The sequence below is a fragment of the Seriola lalandi genome, unplaced genomic scaffold (genome assembly GCF_002814215.2).
Source record: "Seriola lalandi dorsalis isolate HSWRI2012SDOR001 ecotype SW California unplaced genomic scaffold, Sedor1 jcf7180002054582, whole genome shotgun sequence".
Lineage (NCBI taxonomy): Eukaryota > Metazoa > Chordata > Actinopteri > Carangiformes > Carangidae > Seriola > Seriola lalandi.
In genome coordinates this window covers 824,217-841,228 of record NW_019525135.1, presented here as the reverse complement: position 1 = coordinate 841,228, position 17,012 = coordinate 824,217, and the positions used below count along the sequence as shown (strand labels likewise).

At 41.0% G+C, this 17,012-nt stretch overlaps 1 protein-coding gene across 11 annotated transcripts in view; it reads right to left on the bottom strand.

The window, feature by feature from the left end:
• Nucleotides 1–725: 725 nt before the first annotated feature.
• Nucleotides 726–17,012, bottom strand: part of rbm47 (RNA binding motif protein 47) — a 32,299-nt gene continuing 16,012 nt past the window's right edge. For 5 of the 11 annotated variants that reach the window (XM_023418507.2, XM_023418506.2, XM_023418508.2 and 2 more), the window contains 6 exons: nucleotides 8,929–9,808; nucleotides 8,450–8,780; nucleotides 7,991–8,014; nucleotides 7,266–7,475; nucleotides 4,896–5,089; nucleotides 726–4,208 (listed from right to left, as the gene is read on the bottom strand). In XM_023418507.2, the coding sequence (XP_023274275.1) occupies nucleotides 3,957–4,208; nucleotides 4,896–5,089; nucleotides 7,266–7,475; nucleotides 7,991–8,014; nucleotides 8,450–8,780; nucleotides 8,929–9,777 (1,860 nt within the window). In that variant the 5' untranslated portion in view covers nucleotides 9,778–9,808 and the 3' untranslated portion in view covers nucleotides 726–3,956. Of the gene's footprint in view, nucleotides 4,209–4,895; nucleotides 5,090–7,265; nucleotides 7,476–7,990; nucleotides 8,015–8,449; nucleotides 8,781–8,928; nucleotides 9,809–13,323; nucleotides 13,427–17,012 lie in introns of those variants that run through there. The other 6 variants (XM_023418510.2, XM_087177166.1, XM_087177169.1 and 3 more) reach the window with 6 other exon arrangements.

Here is a 17,012-nt window from a genome sequence, read left to right as displayed (position 1 = left end):
AAAATATTAGAAAGTTATGAATGGCAAATAACAAATATTTGTTGTGGGAACTTTCTGAACTACTGAAGTGATCATTATGCACATGCACACTGCAGAAGCAGAGAGTGCATGAAGAAACATGTTCATGTGCCCAAAACATGATCTAACTTGAGATTGTTACAGTTTTTAGTATCAGCCCTACTGATGTCACTTTAGGTATCAATCTGCCCATCCCTAATGTATTAGGTTGTTGCTTTTCCTGCAACCTGTCACCACATTTTCATGGTAAAACATGTGATCAGTTAGCTAAAAGGTGGTGACATTGTATAAAACAAAAAAACGATGTGCTTGTGATTGCTCTCTTGTACATGTTGTACTGCATGATGAAGGCTACTTATGTTCTTAAAATCCTCCCTGAACTCCTCACCGGGGCACAACATGTTTCTAGAGTAAAGTTGACCCGCCACAGAGAAGTTTATGAAACATTCTCCAAACACGGTGCTGCCTCTGCTTTCTCCACCATGACACATTGCTTAATAATAGCTGATGTATGAGGTCAGGGATGGGTTTCCATTCACAGAGGTCAGAGTCAAAGTCCTCTACTTCTGAACCTTTCAAGTAACTACTGACCCTTTTTAGCACTTTCTCAGCTATGCAGTTTAATCTAAAACTAAGTCAAGTTTACATGGTTTGGCACGCAGGGAAATACATAGAGAGACAAATGAATAACACAGCATAGCATTGCATCCTTTTGAAAATGCTTTATTTATCTACTTTAACACTATAAATATAACAATGCCGAACAAGCTTTTTTTTTTTTTTTAAACAAACCTTCAGATAGAAAATAGTCTGCATAGGTCTACAAAGGAATGGCAAAGGGCACATCTTGGCAATAAGGCACACACTAGAAAGAGTTTAAATGGTAACACCTATATTAAACTAGGCATATGTAGCTCCACACCAATGACACAAGGAGCAGGAGGAGGAACTCCTCCTGCTGTAGTGTGGGTGAAATGCAGACAATAGAAAGTGAAGCAGGTGTTTTGAGTGGGAGGCAGAACCAGAAGGACACACTTGTCTGCTGTCTAACACAGGGCTCTTAAATCCCGATGAGACCTTTAATAGTTTCATCAAAACTGACAAGCAGAGTTTCAACACCATGAGCTCAGAGTGCCAGCGGGTCATCACGCTTCCATCGGCCAGTTTTAGTCTTGGTTGACAATTTGAAGCAGAAAGAGATGGCCTTTGTGTTCCCACTCATCACACCAAATCTGGTTCAAAACAGCAAACATAATATTACACATAAGAAAAAACACATGAACCTTGAATGTTTAAAAACTATTGGACACTTTGGCAAAAAAGAGTTTTTTTTTTTCTACTTTTGTTACTCTGACTTTTTTATCCCTAAAACAAGGTGTAAATAAAGAAAAGAAATATGTTTTACAATATATTATACCTTTTCTTCTCACTTCATAGACAACACATGTAATGCATATATTAAATATATCCTGACTTATTGTCATCATACGAGAAAATAATAAAAGCAGTTTGACAGCAGTTTGCTTTCTAAATGAAATCCAGTTTCCAAGGGGAGATGAGTAGCAAAATGTAGAGGGAGATGAAACAAATGCGACTTGTTTGCTGTGGATGATCAAAGTTTTCATTCAACTTCTTGGATCAATAACTTAGTCTTGATCTTTTTCACAACCTCAAAATACAGGCCATCATCAAAGTCAAACTCATCATATTACTTTGTGTGTAAAATGTGATTAAAAGTCTGAAGAGTTGATGGAAAATTTGCAAATGAAATCTCCTCAAATGCAGTGAATGAAAAAAAAGTTGGATTGCAAAAATTGAAACTAATAGAAGTGGTTTAGAAATACAAACCAGCACACAAATGCTTTGTCTGTTGTGGCTATTGTGGAGTGTGACTTCATGATCAACAGCTGCTTGTGTTGTAGTAAATACATGTATAGCTACTTGTTTATATCAGCATGAGGTATTGCTCCAGTTATTCCAGTTCAATCTTACACCATCAACACACTGCAGAGTTTTAAAAGTGCCTACTAAACATTCATAAGGGTTATTCTATTGTTTATTTTTTATGCTTTAACTGCGTGGAAAAACTCTGTCAGACACATAGAAATTGAAAAAAAATGCCAACTAGCCCAGTTCACACATGAATTCATGCTCAGTATTTAATATCTCTTCATCTGAAAGTGGCAAATCTCTTGCCTGTCATAAATACGTTTAAGTGCACCTCGGTCAAGCACAGTTCTGAGGACAAGAAATGGAGAAGAGACAAACATATGGAGTGTTACTGCAGGATCGATCAGAGAGGAGACTACAGGAGAGAGGTAGCCTTGTCACATCTGACTGCAGAGACTGAAACCTACACGTCTCACCAAAACACAGTGATAGCAGAAATCTGGTTCATTAGTTATATGAACGGAGAAGACTCCGGTGCTATGCACAGATGGAAGTCGTTTCCTCTCTGTGTTTTGTTATGAAAGGCACAGTGAAAGGCATAGAGTAGCACATGCACGCAGATGTAAGGCCCTGTATTCAGGCCCAGAGAAGTTTTCTGATGTCATGAGACTGGAGTGTACGTAGCCATACATTTTTGGTTAGCACTGGCAGATGCAGGAGCACTTTATGAGACAGAGTGCTCCAGTCCATACAGAAAAATGTCTCTCATCTCTGTCCATATTTGTTCACCTTTCAAAAGTCAAACAATTCAAAAAAACAATAATAAAAACATACACAAATGAGAAAAAACAACTAATATCTGTTCAGTCTTAGTCCCCTGCCAGCGCAGTTTCAGAGGATGGGAAACATCTCCATGTACATGATGTTACTTTCAAAAAGGCTTATAGATAAACCATGTAGCAAATAACTCAAAAAGCCTTCAAGCTTCTTTCTCTAGTATTTGTTCCCCAGGGAATCTGTCACAATAATATTAGTAAGTTGGCTACTTTTCTTCAAACAAACCATGATATACTATATGTTTTCAAAAGTTAAAGTGGAGACATAAAAACAAGCAAACTAATTGTAGGCAAAAAAACAAAAAACAAAAACAAAACAAAAACAAAAACACTTACAACCGTCATTAAAAACAACCAAAACACAAATAAAACTAAATGAACCAAAAAGTACCAAACAGGTGTTTTTGAAGCATACACATTCAACCAGCATGGACGGACAGCATCACCTACAGTGTGTAGCATTGTGTAGAATACTATATATTAATGAAAAAAATATACTAAAAAAACATTAGTATATCCAAAGACAGCTGTCTTCAGTGGTATCCTCATTTGTCAGTAGTTCCTGTTGTATTTTTACTTCCTTTCAATTAACTTTTCTCTTTCCCCGAATCCCACCCAATCACAGGTTTTTACACTTTCTTAATTTTTTTTAGACATAGTGTAAAGGTCTATCTCTCCTGCTTCAGAAAACAAATACGACCCACAAAATAAAAAGACCTGCATAGAATAAAACCTTAAATATGTATCTTCTCTTCATAAATACTCGAATGTACCTTCAGTGTTCCCGTTGCCATGGCAACAGGGTGTCGAGGGTCAGAGAAAATGGGGGTTGTGTTTGTGCTGTAATTATGAGTTATGCTGATTGTTGGGGGACGTCATTGTCACCACATACGGGCAGGTTTCCTCAGTGGGTGGAGTGTCTTCTATGTGTGTTAAGATATTCAGTAGAAAACAGCGGTGCTGCATTATTAAGCCTGTCACACGGCCTTGGGTCCAGGCTGCACTGAGGCCAGTATGTGTGACAGATATGAGATGTCTTTTTGTCACTGTCTGTGTTCTGAACATTTGCTTCATTCCTTCAGAGCTCTTGGAGGTTCACAAGCTTAAGAGATGTTTCTATACGATGAGACGGACACTTCTGAGATGTTGCAGTGGTCGTTAAGTCACAGACAGGAACACTTGTTGTTATTTCATGTGGCCTGAGCCTCAGAATCAGTATGTCTGGTAGACATCGTGGATGGGCAGCTGGAAGGCCGTGGCGGGAAAGGCCTGTGGCACAGCGTAACCGGTGTAGCCTCCATATGCTGCAGCTGCCACCGCCGCATTCTTCTGCAGAGCAGCCAGAGCTGCTGTGTTGGCAGCGTAGTTTGTGATGGGGACGTATCCAGCTCCATACAAGCCACCGGCTGTTGGAATACGCTGCACATTGTGGGCCATGGCATAGACGGGAGTGATTGGACGACCCTGGGAAATGTAGGCAGAAAAAGAAAAGAGCATTAAGCATGTCCTGAATGATTATACTCTGTGTATGTTGAGTAGATTCACTGAATGAATGCATTGAATGGTGTGTTTTACCTTGAAGAATCCAACATAACGTTCTCAGACTACAACTATAGATTATATAAACTGTATTCCAAGTTATTTGAAATATAAAAATTCATAGTAACATAAAGAAAAATAACTCTTTTTGTAGCCATAAAATGAACATTAATGTTTTTGTAGGTTATAGCACAATTAGTCGGTAAGTTGTAGTAATCATCATTTCTGTTGGTTATAATAATACCTAGCCACTAGTTTAAAAACACTGAAACAGAGTCAGTCACAAGTCATCATACAGGTTCAATATTTTGCCTGGGTAGGCCCTCACAGTGGTTGGGGTGAAAGAAAAAGGGGGCAGAACCCTTTTATGGGCCAAATTTGTTTGTAGTTTCAAACAAAAATGGCAAAAAGGTAATTTAACTACTTGAATCACTATGCACATATGAATGTAGCTGAACTACCAGCAAGCTTCTGCAAAATGTCGTTAAACTGCTAATTAGGTCAAGGTGTATCATAGAACTAATTACATGTAATTCACTCCCAACCCTGCATCTTAATGAGCATGAATCATTCACATTTGTGAAACATTGTACACAGTGTCCCTCTGCACACCTGGAAAGGTGGAGGGGTGGAGACTGCAGGCAGGACGGTGGCAGCAGCAGCAGTAGCGGTGGTGTGTTCAGGGTGTTGCATGGCCAAAGGGTTGATAAGGTGCTCCACCGTGTGCACCTTCCCCTCCTCCATCAGCTTGGCTGCAGGAGCCGCACTGAACATTGGGTACTGCCCACCTAGAGTCGGCAATGCCACTGCACAGAGACAGAACACACGAATGAGAGCTTGGATAACAGACTGGACCACAGCAGACAACAGAGTATAGCAAGAGATCATATGTGTTAATATGTTTGTATTCAAAATACAGGAGATAATAGGAGGAGACATGCAATACATGCACCCATGAAACAGGGATACCTAGATCTATGAAAGAGTGAGGAAAACGGAGGTGATGAAGGATAAGAGAGAGAAAGACAGTTTGAAGGGTATCATTTAGGCAAGAAGTGAAAAAATAATAAGTTACACAAGTTGACATTGTGGTGTGATTCGGATTAGGTTGGTGCTCAACTGTGGATTAACCCCAGTGTTCCACTCACACACACACACACACACACACACACACACACACACACACACACACGCCCACACACCCACACAGAGCGAACACAACGTCAGTCATTGTTTCAGATGGACAAAAGTCTTTTCAATCTGGTGGTGATCCTGTGATTCCACACAGACTGGGTCTGAGACTGGGCTCCAGACTCGGGTCAAATCGTTCCAGAGGGAGCATCGAGAAAAAACGCTTCACAAAATGGACCTCTGATCAGCAAATACATGACATTACTAGTAATAATGGGCAGTTCAATATAAATTTTGAGTTAGAAAAACAACATAATTGGCCAATCTGGTAGGTTTAGTAACCTTTGTGTTAGACTGAAGAATAATACCAGTGTGTGCATTTTTATTTTGCATTTCTGTCATAAATATAAAAAAGTACATGAAATTTAGAATTTAAAGGATCAGCTTACATAAATCCATACTCTAATTTTCTGAGATTTTTTCTGTTTTATGTCCTAAAGGCGAGTTGGGTTTTTTCTCCTCATTCTTGTCAGTGAACTCTATTACAGTTCCTTATGCTTACTGTCAGGACCGAAGGAGAAAAGAAAGACCAGGAAACTATCTTTCAAAAACAAGCCACCTTGCAACTTTGCTGCCACATTCTTTTTGGCTGGGGCAGCAATTAAATTAATGTCACTACAATTACTATTACTGTAATTACACTGTAGACTTTATGCTTCAAAACAAAAAATTAGTAGATGCCAAAAACAAAACACACATATAGCGTGCACTGCAAACCAAACCGAGCAAAATGAGATGGTCAAGAACTCTCCAAAACACTGGTATTATCCTTTAAATGATCAGAACAGAGTTGACATGAGGGATAAGGGAGATAAATAACCTTTAGTTTGTGCAGTGTAGTTTGGTATTTCAACTCCATTCTTGACTGAAACAGTTGTAACTCAAAAAAAAGAAAAGAAAAGCTAAAGCAGCTGCTACTGCTCACTCATACCACCATCCGTCATTCATATTGCAAATGGAGAAAGCTAATCTCTTATGAGATGCTTTTTTGTTTTCATGCATATTTTTTCTTCCATTACTAAAAGAAAAAGACAACACGCAGTATTGTCAACTATGTTTCAGTCAAAAGTTGGAATTGAGTGCATGTCTAAAAGGAGATTGTGCAAGCACACATAACTACGACCATGTTCAGACAGACGGCAGCACTGCATGAAACAAAACATGGCTGCCTCGTTCATTTCAGTGAGACCACTGTGTCCAACACAGCGCGATGGATTCTGGCAAAGAACTGTGTTAGCCAGTCAGTTACATTCCAGGTAGATTACTTTGTTTACCTGGTAATCATCACGACAGAGGATAAAATGACTGCTGCTGTAATCAAATGCCGCTGTGATGGAGTCATACAATCCTTAATATAATAGTATTTTAAATCACTGAGCAGTGGTTTGGCATCTGACAGCCTTTAAACTGATGGATGTATTGCTTCCCTTCCTGGATCGTATTTCACCGTGTCACCACATTCCCTTTTGTTCTTTTAGCACAGTGCTGTTTCAGTCTGAACAGACAAATTTCCGATATCGGGAGGAAAAAGGAAAGAACGAGGAACAAAGCATAGCAGTTACTTTCTGGTCATGCTAGAAAGGACATACATTAAGTGTCATTATTCGTTACTGTAGGGAGAAAAGACGTCCTTTTGCACATAACCATCCAGCAACAACTATTACCTTGATTTATGAAAACTCCTTCAAACCACACAGGACTGAGAGAGACACAGAAATGTATGAGCTTGAAGGTTTAGTGAAGGCTTTTAAGGTGGGCGAGGATATGGAGGGATATATCTATCTCACTGACTTGTGCCAGGTTTGATGCCAACTGGGTTGACGGAGGCAGCAAGCTCCAGACTGGGCATCAGCTCATAGGGCTTTTCGGGCTGCTTGGTCTTGCCCTCATGGTAGCGGCTGTAGATGCCACGACCGGCAGAGTAACCCCCCAGGTATGACCCCCGCGGTCCAGGGGTACGGTTACCTGCAGCAGCACGACCACGACCTCGCACAGTACCTGCTTAAAATACAATTAAAGTAATATGATGACAGGGGTTGTGGTTTAGGACTTGGGCAGCAGGGGCATCTTAAGCTGAAAGTTGTGTATGACAACAAGTAAAGCAAGACTAAACGACGAGTTTAGAATTTCTTTGAAAGCTCCTCTAAAGATATCAGGACTTGGTTCACAAGGAGAGTCTTTTAGGTGTATTTTAAGGGAATAATGTGCTCATAATGTTGCTAGTGGAAAACTTCTCAGCAATATCTGTTTGAGCTCAGGGGGTTTGGAGTTCTTTAGGTCCAGTTTGACCTCTTTCTTCAGCACTGTTCTGACTCTTAGTTATGTAAGTTCGTGGCAATATGAAATGGTATTCCAAGAAGTTTCTATCTTTGTTGTGATCTCTGCAATAACCCAGCATGAAATGGGAGTTGACAGCACAGCAAGAAAAGGATGGTGTTAGAAAATTTATTGTCAAATGGCAAGAAAGCTCATTGTTCATTGAAGGAATAAGTAGGAATAAGGATGTGAGAGATTACCATTGTTCTGTATCATTGGGGATCCTTTGGAGAGAAAACCAAAACACAATGATTGTTGAAAGTCAAATAGATTGTCCTGCTACCACCCAAAGACCACATTTAATCAATCAAAGGTAATGGGATTAGCATTCATTGGTCCATCACCTTGTTTTGTCTTTACCGTTTAGCAACAAATCTCAGATTTTAAGCCACAAACCCTCATCAAGTTAAAGACTTTCGTCAAATGAAATTCTAGTCATCAAAGATTAAATCATTATTATCTTAGTCATCATGACCATTTCAAATCATAGCTCCTAATTGACGGTGTGTTTGTCACTGCTGCTCTTTAGCAGTGCATTGGCCCACTGAGTTTCTGCTGATACCAACATTTATAAAAAACTCTTGGCAATCAGAGAAACACTGTGGCTTTTGCAACTGATTATTACTGGAACAAAAACAGAAAAAAAAAAGAATTCTAACCTTTGACAAAATATTCCCTGTTAGGTCCAATCAGGGTGTTGTAGGGATAACCGTAGTAAGCCAACGTGTAGGGATCACACTGGTACACGTAGTTCTGCTGAGTAGCCTCTGGAGTGGCAGGAACTCCCCCCTTAGAGGCCTTCTGACGAGAGTATTGCTCTTTATCAACTGGCTTGGCGAGCGTCACTTCGATGCAGGACCCTTCCACCTCTGTGTTGTTGAGGTGGTCCATGGCCAGGACGGCATCCTCCCGAGAGGTAAAGTGGACGAAGGCGTAGTCACGGATTTTCTTCACACGTTCAACACATCCAGGGTTCCACTGGCTGAATACCTGCTCGTCAGAGAAAGTATGGGTAGTTTTAGCTTTGCCTGATATACTGAAAAACAATACCAACTTCTACCTCTTTATGTGAGATATCATTGTAACTTGATTAAATCATATAGTGAAACTTGTAAACTGATCAGTCAGCTAATCTCACCTGTCTAATAGTCTCCTCGCTAGTCTCCATCATTAGATTCCTGACGTAAAGGATCTTCACTGTTTCCATCACGTCTTCATCCACATCAATCTCCGGCTCAGCCCAGTCCACTGCGATCTGGTGACCCCACAGCTGAATACGTCCAGGCATCAGCTTCCTGCGAGCCATGGCGGCTGCACGATGTGACTCATACTCTACAAAGGCGAAGCCACGGTTCTTCATCTTGTCTGCAGCGCTGGCATAAACTATCACATCTAGTACACCTTCGGTTACCTTCGAAACCTCCTCTAAAATCTCCTCACGCTTTTTGGTCTTCGGGATGCCACCAATGAAAAGACGGCAGTTGTCCACGGAGGAGCACACCCCCAGTAGCCGACCAGGGCGCACCTCATAGTTGTTGAGCTCCCGCACGGCACGTTTGGCCTCATGTTTCTCTGTGTACATCACAAATGCATACCCTCTGTTCTTCCCATCAAAGTCCATCATCAGCCGCATCTCATAGATGCGTCCTACGGACTCAAACACTGGGACCAGCTCATCCTCATAAACGTCCCGCGGGATTTTGCCCACAAAGATTTCGCACCCCCGCGGAGGAGATGGACCATTCCAACCAGGAGGGGGGCCATATTTACGCTGACCATTTTCCTGGACCATAGTGTAGCCAGTGCGCTCCATCAGGGCCACCAGTGCAGCCTCATTGGGAGCACCTGCAACACCCTCAGGGATGTCGATCTGTCCATGGAGAGAGAGGTGGGGGGCACCAGAGGAGGGCTTGGAGGGTTTGGTGGGTTTGGACGGGGTGGCGTTATTGCTCATGGTCGACGATGAAGCAGAATCTTCGGCTGTCATTCTGACAAAACCATCCAATCAGATCTGGGGCCTGAGGAGGGCAAACAGAGACAAGTTCGTCAAATTACATTGAATTGTATCAACCAACTGTTATCCAAGAGAGAACAGAAAACACATGAAGGATGAAAAATAAGAAGAAAGGATTAATGCTCAGAAGGTAGTTGTTGAAACAAAATCATTATCAATTTGCAGACACAATCACATGCAAGATTACCTATGTAACAAACACACATAATGTGACCTGGACAGAACAGTGAAAATACAGCATCTATAAATCCCCGGGGCACCTTCCCTTATCAGCAGTTTTACAACCTTGTTTTGTTGAGTTCCTCAGATCCCTTGCTGACCTCTGACCCCTATCAGGGAGAATAGAGGGCTGTAAACCCTGAAACCTCGAGCTCAAGGTTCATTGAGTACAAATAGGTCACATGCTCATTATGTGTGTGTGTGTCAGAAGTTTGTGTAAAATATGACTCCATACTGTGACAGTAATTTGGTCTTACACAGGCACCTGTTGCACACACACACTCACCATGAGATGGAGTTGGACTTTCAACCTCACCTTATCAATAATAATGTTATACAGTTTGTGCAGCTTTTTTCTGTGTGTGTGTGTGTGTGTGTGTGTGTGTGTGTGTGCACCACTTCATTAAGAGCTGCAGCCCTATAGGAGGAACAGAGAACAATCAGAAATCGGCTTCCCGAGCATAAACCTCTTATTCTGTTGTTTTCCGTCACTGCCAGTGTTCAGAACGGAAAAAATCCACTGCATTTTAAATCCCCAAATCTCCACGCTGCATACAACACTGAAGCAACAAATCACAGCAACCTCCAAGGCAAACTCCTTTTCTAGGACTCAACGTCATGAAAGCAAATAGGTCAAATAAAATTTAAAAAAAGAATGTCTTGCTAGTTAGGCAAGCAATGAGTGTGTGTTTTTGTGCGTCATAACATTGCCTGGACTTTGATGGAGATAGGTGAGGCAGTCAACAAAGGTAAAGCACTACAAAGCCTAGCAACCATGGTAACATACACACTCATTTGACCTGACCCAACATCCCACACACACACACACACACACACACACACCATGGCTAGAGGGCTTAGAATTACCTGCAAACTAGTTCACACCTCTTCCACAGAGGAAGCAACAAGGATGCAAATGTCAGATTGACAGAATAAAAAGAGAGATGCTTATCTTTAAAAAAATGCACAGTAGACATAGCATATAAATTTAAAGTAAACTATTATTGAAGTAAACTATTATTTCATTCGTTTATTGTGATGTATAGAAGACAATAAAAACATGGGATCAGTGGAAAACAAAACAACAAAAACAAAGAGTGGGGAAACAGGATGATGTTTCCTCCTTCTGTCTTTAGGCAGCATTATGTTGCTGCATGTTGACACAGGTCAAGATGACATTAGATCATATAAAAATACTGATTTAGGCAAAGTTAGGGGGGCATCTAATATGAAGAGATGTATTTTGACTCTGCTCAACAAGGATGCAGTTCCCTTTATTGCACAAAAAATAAAACACATCACACTAGGTTTTCGCAGCAGCTTGCTACATTAAAACAGCATTTTTATGACTTGTTTCTCTGTTGTCTTTTCTCTCTGCCTCTAAAGCTCAATGTGCCCTCCCTCTGTTCCTTCTATCGTGTGAAGTGCTAACATGACTCCATCTCTTATCAGCCTTATCTTGCCAGACTAATGACAAAGGGAGGACAATATTCACTTTGGGAGTTCTGCTCGGTGATAAAAAGAAGCTATGTGACACTATGAGGTCGACACTTTGTACAACGTACTGTAGTCAGGGTGAGACTCGCTTCTCTGGATATTTTGTGTGTGTCAAAAATATGATATATTCAGTGTTCAGCCGTAGCATGGGGTAACCACTTCCTGCTTTTGACCCTTTGGAGATATTTCTAACTTCCTCAGTGCTGACCACTGTTGTGCTGAGGTTTTCCTTTCTTATGAGAGACTCAGGAAATCACAGCACTTAGCGTGAAGCGAAACTGGTCTGTTATAATCTCTCTTCCTTTGCAAAAAAAAAAAAAAGAGAATGGGGAGTGAGTATGTTGGATCTTTTGGCATTTCAGTGTATCTGAAAAAAAAACATAAAAACTATGATAACAAGGGGTAACAAAGGAAACAGGAAAGTAACAGCATGGAAGAGGGAAGAGAAAAAATATTAATAAGAGGCAAAGAAAAAAAAACAACACACAGCTCTGACCTTGTACATAGGTGTATGCAATCATGTGTATGTTTTAGTGTGTGTGTGTGAGAGAGAAGGGGGGGGGTCTGAGGCAGCGGCAGGTAAATGATTAACCTTGGTGAAGACAAATCCCAACCTTTACTCAGAGAGAGCATAAAGATTTACAGATGATGTCTCAGTGAGTTAAAAAAATAGGATTTTAAAAATAAACCTGAGTCACGACCACTTCACTGTACATGTGAGTCCAGCACAACACAGCTAGCAGCAAGTAGGTAAAACACGGCTCAGACACAGAGTTCACCTGGTCAAAGGTTATGAACTCAGAGAATTATGGGAGGGACGGGCCAGCTAGCCTGTGCACAGCAAGTGAAGGAAGTTAAAGAGCAAGGTGTTGATTGTGTTCCGGTAATTGCAGTGGAGACTGCCCATTACATTGTGTTTATGATTGATAGAAGCACCTGATTCGCTACGTATTAACAGCGCGTTACTGGGGACTGAATTGTTTTATGAGCAGACGAAAAAGCTTTTACTATAACCATAACACCATAAACAGAGTGACTGCTGCTGGCAAGTCCTTCAACCTTTTTCTTCAAATAAGCAAATGAGTCATGGCGTAGTTACTCACGGCTAGAAAGACAATGACCATTAGATTCTTCATGTCACTGACCTGATGTTAAATCAACAGTGCTGTCATGTTTTCTTCTCAGGCAAATGCACAGATCTTGTCCAGAGGTTAACAAATATCTCTTTTGGTTCCCAGTTAACTGCAGATTATGGAGCAAAGCAAATCCATGTGTACGTTCATCAGTATGGAACAATGCAGCTCTCAGTTTGCTGCTCTATCCTGAGTGACACTGATCCAGTGCGCTGAAGAAATAGGCCTGAGGAAGCTGCCATCTTAGCCACACACGTGAACACGTGGAGCCTCACAGCGTCCACCCAGCAGCCCCTAACAACAAGGTCACAAGGCAGCAGAACAGGATCAATGAAGCACCAACGCTTGAGAACTCTCAGGTCCTGCTTTTCCCTAACACATAACACACACCCAATAGATAAAATGACAGCGGCTGAGATACTAAATGAGTCATGCAAATGCCATTTATGCCAACTACTAAATAATAATCTTCACACACTACACTCCACTACAGTTTCAAGTCACAGCAATTCATCCTTTAAAGATGAAGAATCCAAAACCAGAGAGAGAGAGAGGGAAGTGAGAGTGAAGAACAGCAGAAATATTGAGAAAGATATCAGAGCAGTGGGATGGTGGTGGAAAAGAGAAGGGGAAGCAGAAGCAGAGAGTGATCAGACGGGAGGATAGCTACCCCTGTTGCTTCACAGCGCTCTGCTGCTTGGCCGCCTGCTCTGGGAGTGTTAGTCCACCTCCATGAGAGACAGGTACAGCAGGGCACTGAGCACAGAGGCCAGCCTCCTCTACACTCACATACACGCACACACACACACACTTAAACACACACACACACACACACACACACACACACACACACACACACACACACACACACACACACACACACATGTTGAACCAAAGCTGCAAGCATGAGAGTTGAGGGTGGAGCTAAAACAGGTACTCTTTGTGAGGGTGTATGTGGGCGGATCCCAGCCTTACTTTAGGAGAAACTGTTTACTTTTAAATTATTTATTTATTTACTATAATGTTTTTTTGAGTGTGTGTGTTTGGTGGAAAGTGTTTCATTACATTTACTCAACTACTGCAGTTAAGTAGACTTTAACGGTACTTAACACCCAAAGTTGTAACACTCTCCAATTTTTCATAAAAAACAAAGATTAGAGAAAAATGTAAAGTTAAAACTGAATCCTAGGTTGGGAACCAATGCACTTAAATACCAAACTGTATTTAATTAATTAAAACCACATTACATATAATAATATATCAGCCACAGGAGCCATTTAACAAGAACTTTTAGTTTTGAAACTTAAAGTACATTTTGCTGACACGTATGTACTTCTACTTCAGTAGGATTTTGAATGTAGTACTGTTACCTGTGATGGAGTACTTTAACAAAATCCATTGGTAGTTTTTCCTCAGTAAAATAATGATGGATACAGACACACACACACACACGCACATACACATACACACACTGAAGCATGTGTAGCACAAACCTACAAATCTTGACTATGTCACTAATGAAGACACAGCAAGTGAGGTGAGTGGGAGGAGAGAGGGCTGATGGGTAATGGAGTTTTAATGGGTTTACAGGGTTTTCTGCTTAGAGTTGCAGAAACGGGACGGAGGGTCGGAAGCGTTCAAACTTGGGTTTGAATACTTCCTCATGTTGTTGTCTTACTGTGAAAGGATATTTGGAAATTCTGACTGGGAGTTACCACAACAGTGATTTATGTCATGTCAGCACAAGACTACAAATGTGTAAAAATCTGTGTGTGTGTGTGTGTGTGTGTGTGTGTGTGTGTGTGTGTGTGTGTGTGTGTGTGTGTGTGTGTGTATTTTGTACATAACAACGGTGAACATGTTCCTAGCCCAGCTTAACTTAAGCAAACAACACACACCTTCCTGGGCAGTCAAGAGAGCAGATAGAGAGACGACAGAGAAAAAAAAAAAACAGCAGGATGAGAGTTTCTGTCTGAAAAACTCCCCTCAGTGCTCTGAAAAGAGCAAGTAAAGAGGGAGTGAGCGAAGGAGAGACCAGATGGGGTGAAAGGGACAGAGAGATGAAAGTCACAGTGTGTGGTCAACAGTGTGCTGAGTTTCAGCTGCTATTGAAACCAGCTCTGCTCCTTAACGACTGAGTAAACAAGCAAGAAGAAAGTCCATTTAGCATAAAGACCAGAGACTGATGAATGGACAAAAAAGAAGAGATTAAAGCACAAATGACAGAGAGAGCTATGTATGGACTTTAGCACCTTTGGTGTGTTTGCATAATTAAAATGCCAGTTATAAAACTGTCAAATCAATTCCCATGACATTGGAAGGAGTGAAATATGAATTACAGCAAAAAGGTGTGTCCATAAAGGTGTGTGTGTAAAAATATGTATTGTGTGGGTGTGTGTCTGTGTGTGTGTGTTTGTGTGTGTATTGTGGGCACACTGTATAATCTTCAAAAGCAAAGAAAAGATTGCTTGGGAGCAGTTTCACTAAGCCAAGGAGGTCAGTCTAAATCAAAGATCAACTGTCAGTCCTTAGTGAGAGCCAATCAGGAGTCAGACACGCGTCAGAGGGTTCAGGCGTTCTGGTGACCGCACAACGGGACCATCAACCCTTCAGGTCAACAGTTAACTGTTAAACTCCACAGGAAGATCCGAGCGAGGGACGTGAAGTACATTTATCTTAATCATTGTACATTTACCCTAAATCATTTGTCAGGCGCACACACACACACACACACACACACACACACACACACACACACACACACACACTAAAACGTCATCTAGCTCCAGTTTCAAACAGGTCTGAATATGTGGATTGCAGTTTAAATTTGAAAGAATGAATGAAATCACAAGGATAACACTGGTGTTATTGTGTGTCAATAAATCAATAAATCCCCTGAAAAAGCAGAAACCAACAATATAGTAGTGCATTACTTTCCTGCTCACTCAGTTCGAAATCCATTCTTTGGAGGCATATCGATTTTTAAAAAGGAGTCTCAAATATATACTTTTCTTTTAAGGTATCTGAACACTGTAGCTTTTAGCAAACGTCGGTGTGTGAACGTGTGTGTAAAGCACTAAAAGACTAGAAAAGCAAGTGCAGTCCATTTACCAATTAATCAAAATGGTGAAAACTGTACATTTGTTGGGGACAATTTTCAGCTGCAGATTAATACACATTTGGTGCCTTAGTGAGTATTTACCATGGCATTTGAATGAAATTTGTCATCATAAGAAAAATACATAATATACTTTGTGCTTTAAACTGATGTAAATAACTGAACTGAGCTTACTTTTGTATTTAACAAAATAACACTGTCAGTGACATTGTGTGTAATTTAAAACATGCTTTCTTGGAATTAAATCATAAGTAATCACATTAGAGAGTGCTTCTTAGACTTTGTCAGTTATCTCTGATAAGCTGGCTCTCTATTAAGGCCAGGGCCACACACACACACACACACACACACACACACACACACACACACACACACACACACACACACACACACATACAGTGCAATCTGCCACATAGGCAAAAACCCTGTTTAAGCAGGAATAAAGTCAGCAGTAAAGCAGTGCTGGTAATCAGTATCTTGGCCAAAGAGCCTGTATGACTGCCATCTATTATTACAAGTCATCCATATAAGTAAATGAGTAGCGTGTCACAAGACCAGAGGTCCTGCTGTTTATTTCTGTAGAGTAGGAGTAAACCACACTGTGCTTTTCTGGAAACAGTTCCTCTCAGAAAAGCACTGAAACTGACCAAAAACAAAAAGCTTCCTGCTGTGATTTTGCAACAGCTCCATTGTTTCAGGTAGCTTTCACATTTTAGCTGTTTTAAAGAATTACTTGCTCACATCATTACCTTTGAAAATGCCAAGCAGTAAAATGTACTCTGATGATAACCACCAAATATAAAGCAGCATGAAGGAGACATTTAGTCCCATTGTGTTTTCTCTTGCACACATTCAGTACAGTATCGGAGTCAGCTTAAGCATCTGACAAAAAGCCTATAAAACAATGAACTTGATGAAAGAGAAGTGAGAACTGTGGTCGACCCCGCAGGACACATGATGTCCTCGATCTGTGGTTCACGCAGCCCAACTGTCAGCATGCTGACTACAACAGCATGAAGCAGGATGGAGAGTTAAGTCACACTGCTGACCGAGGAGAAGGAAGCTGTGTCATCTCAGGATTTCTGTTTTCTGTCCAGTCGCATTGTTTTTGAGGAGCTGTTGCACCGAAGTGCGGCTCTATCAAGAAGATAGAGTTCTGTACAGTTAGTGAACAACATTATGCTGTTCATCTTCTTGATACATCGATGAATCATTTGGGCTATATATATATATATATATAT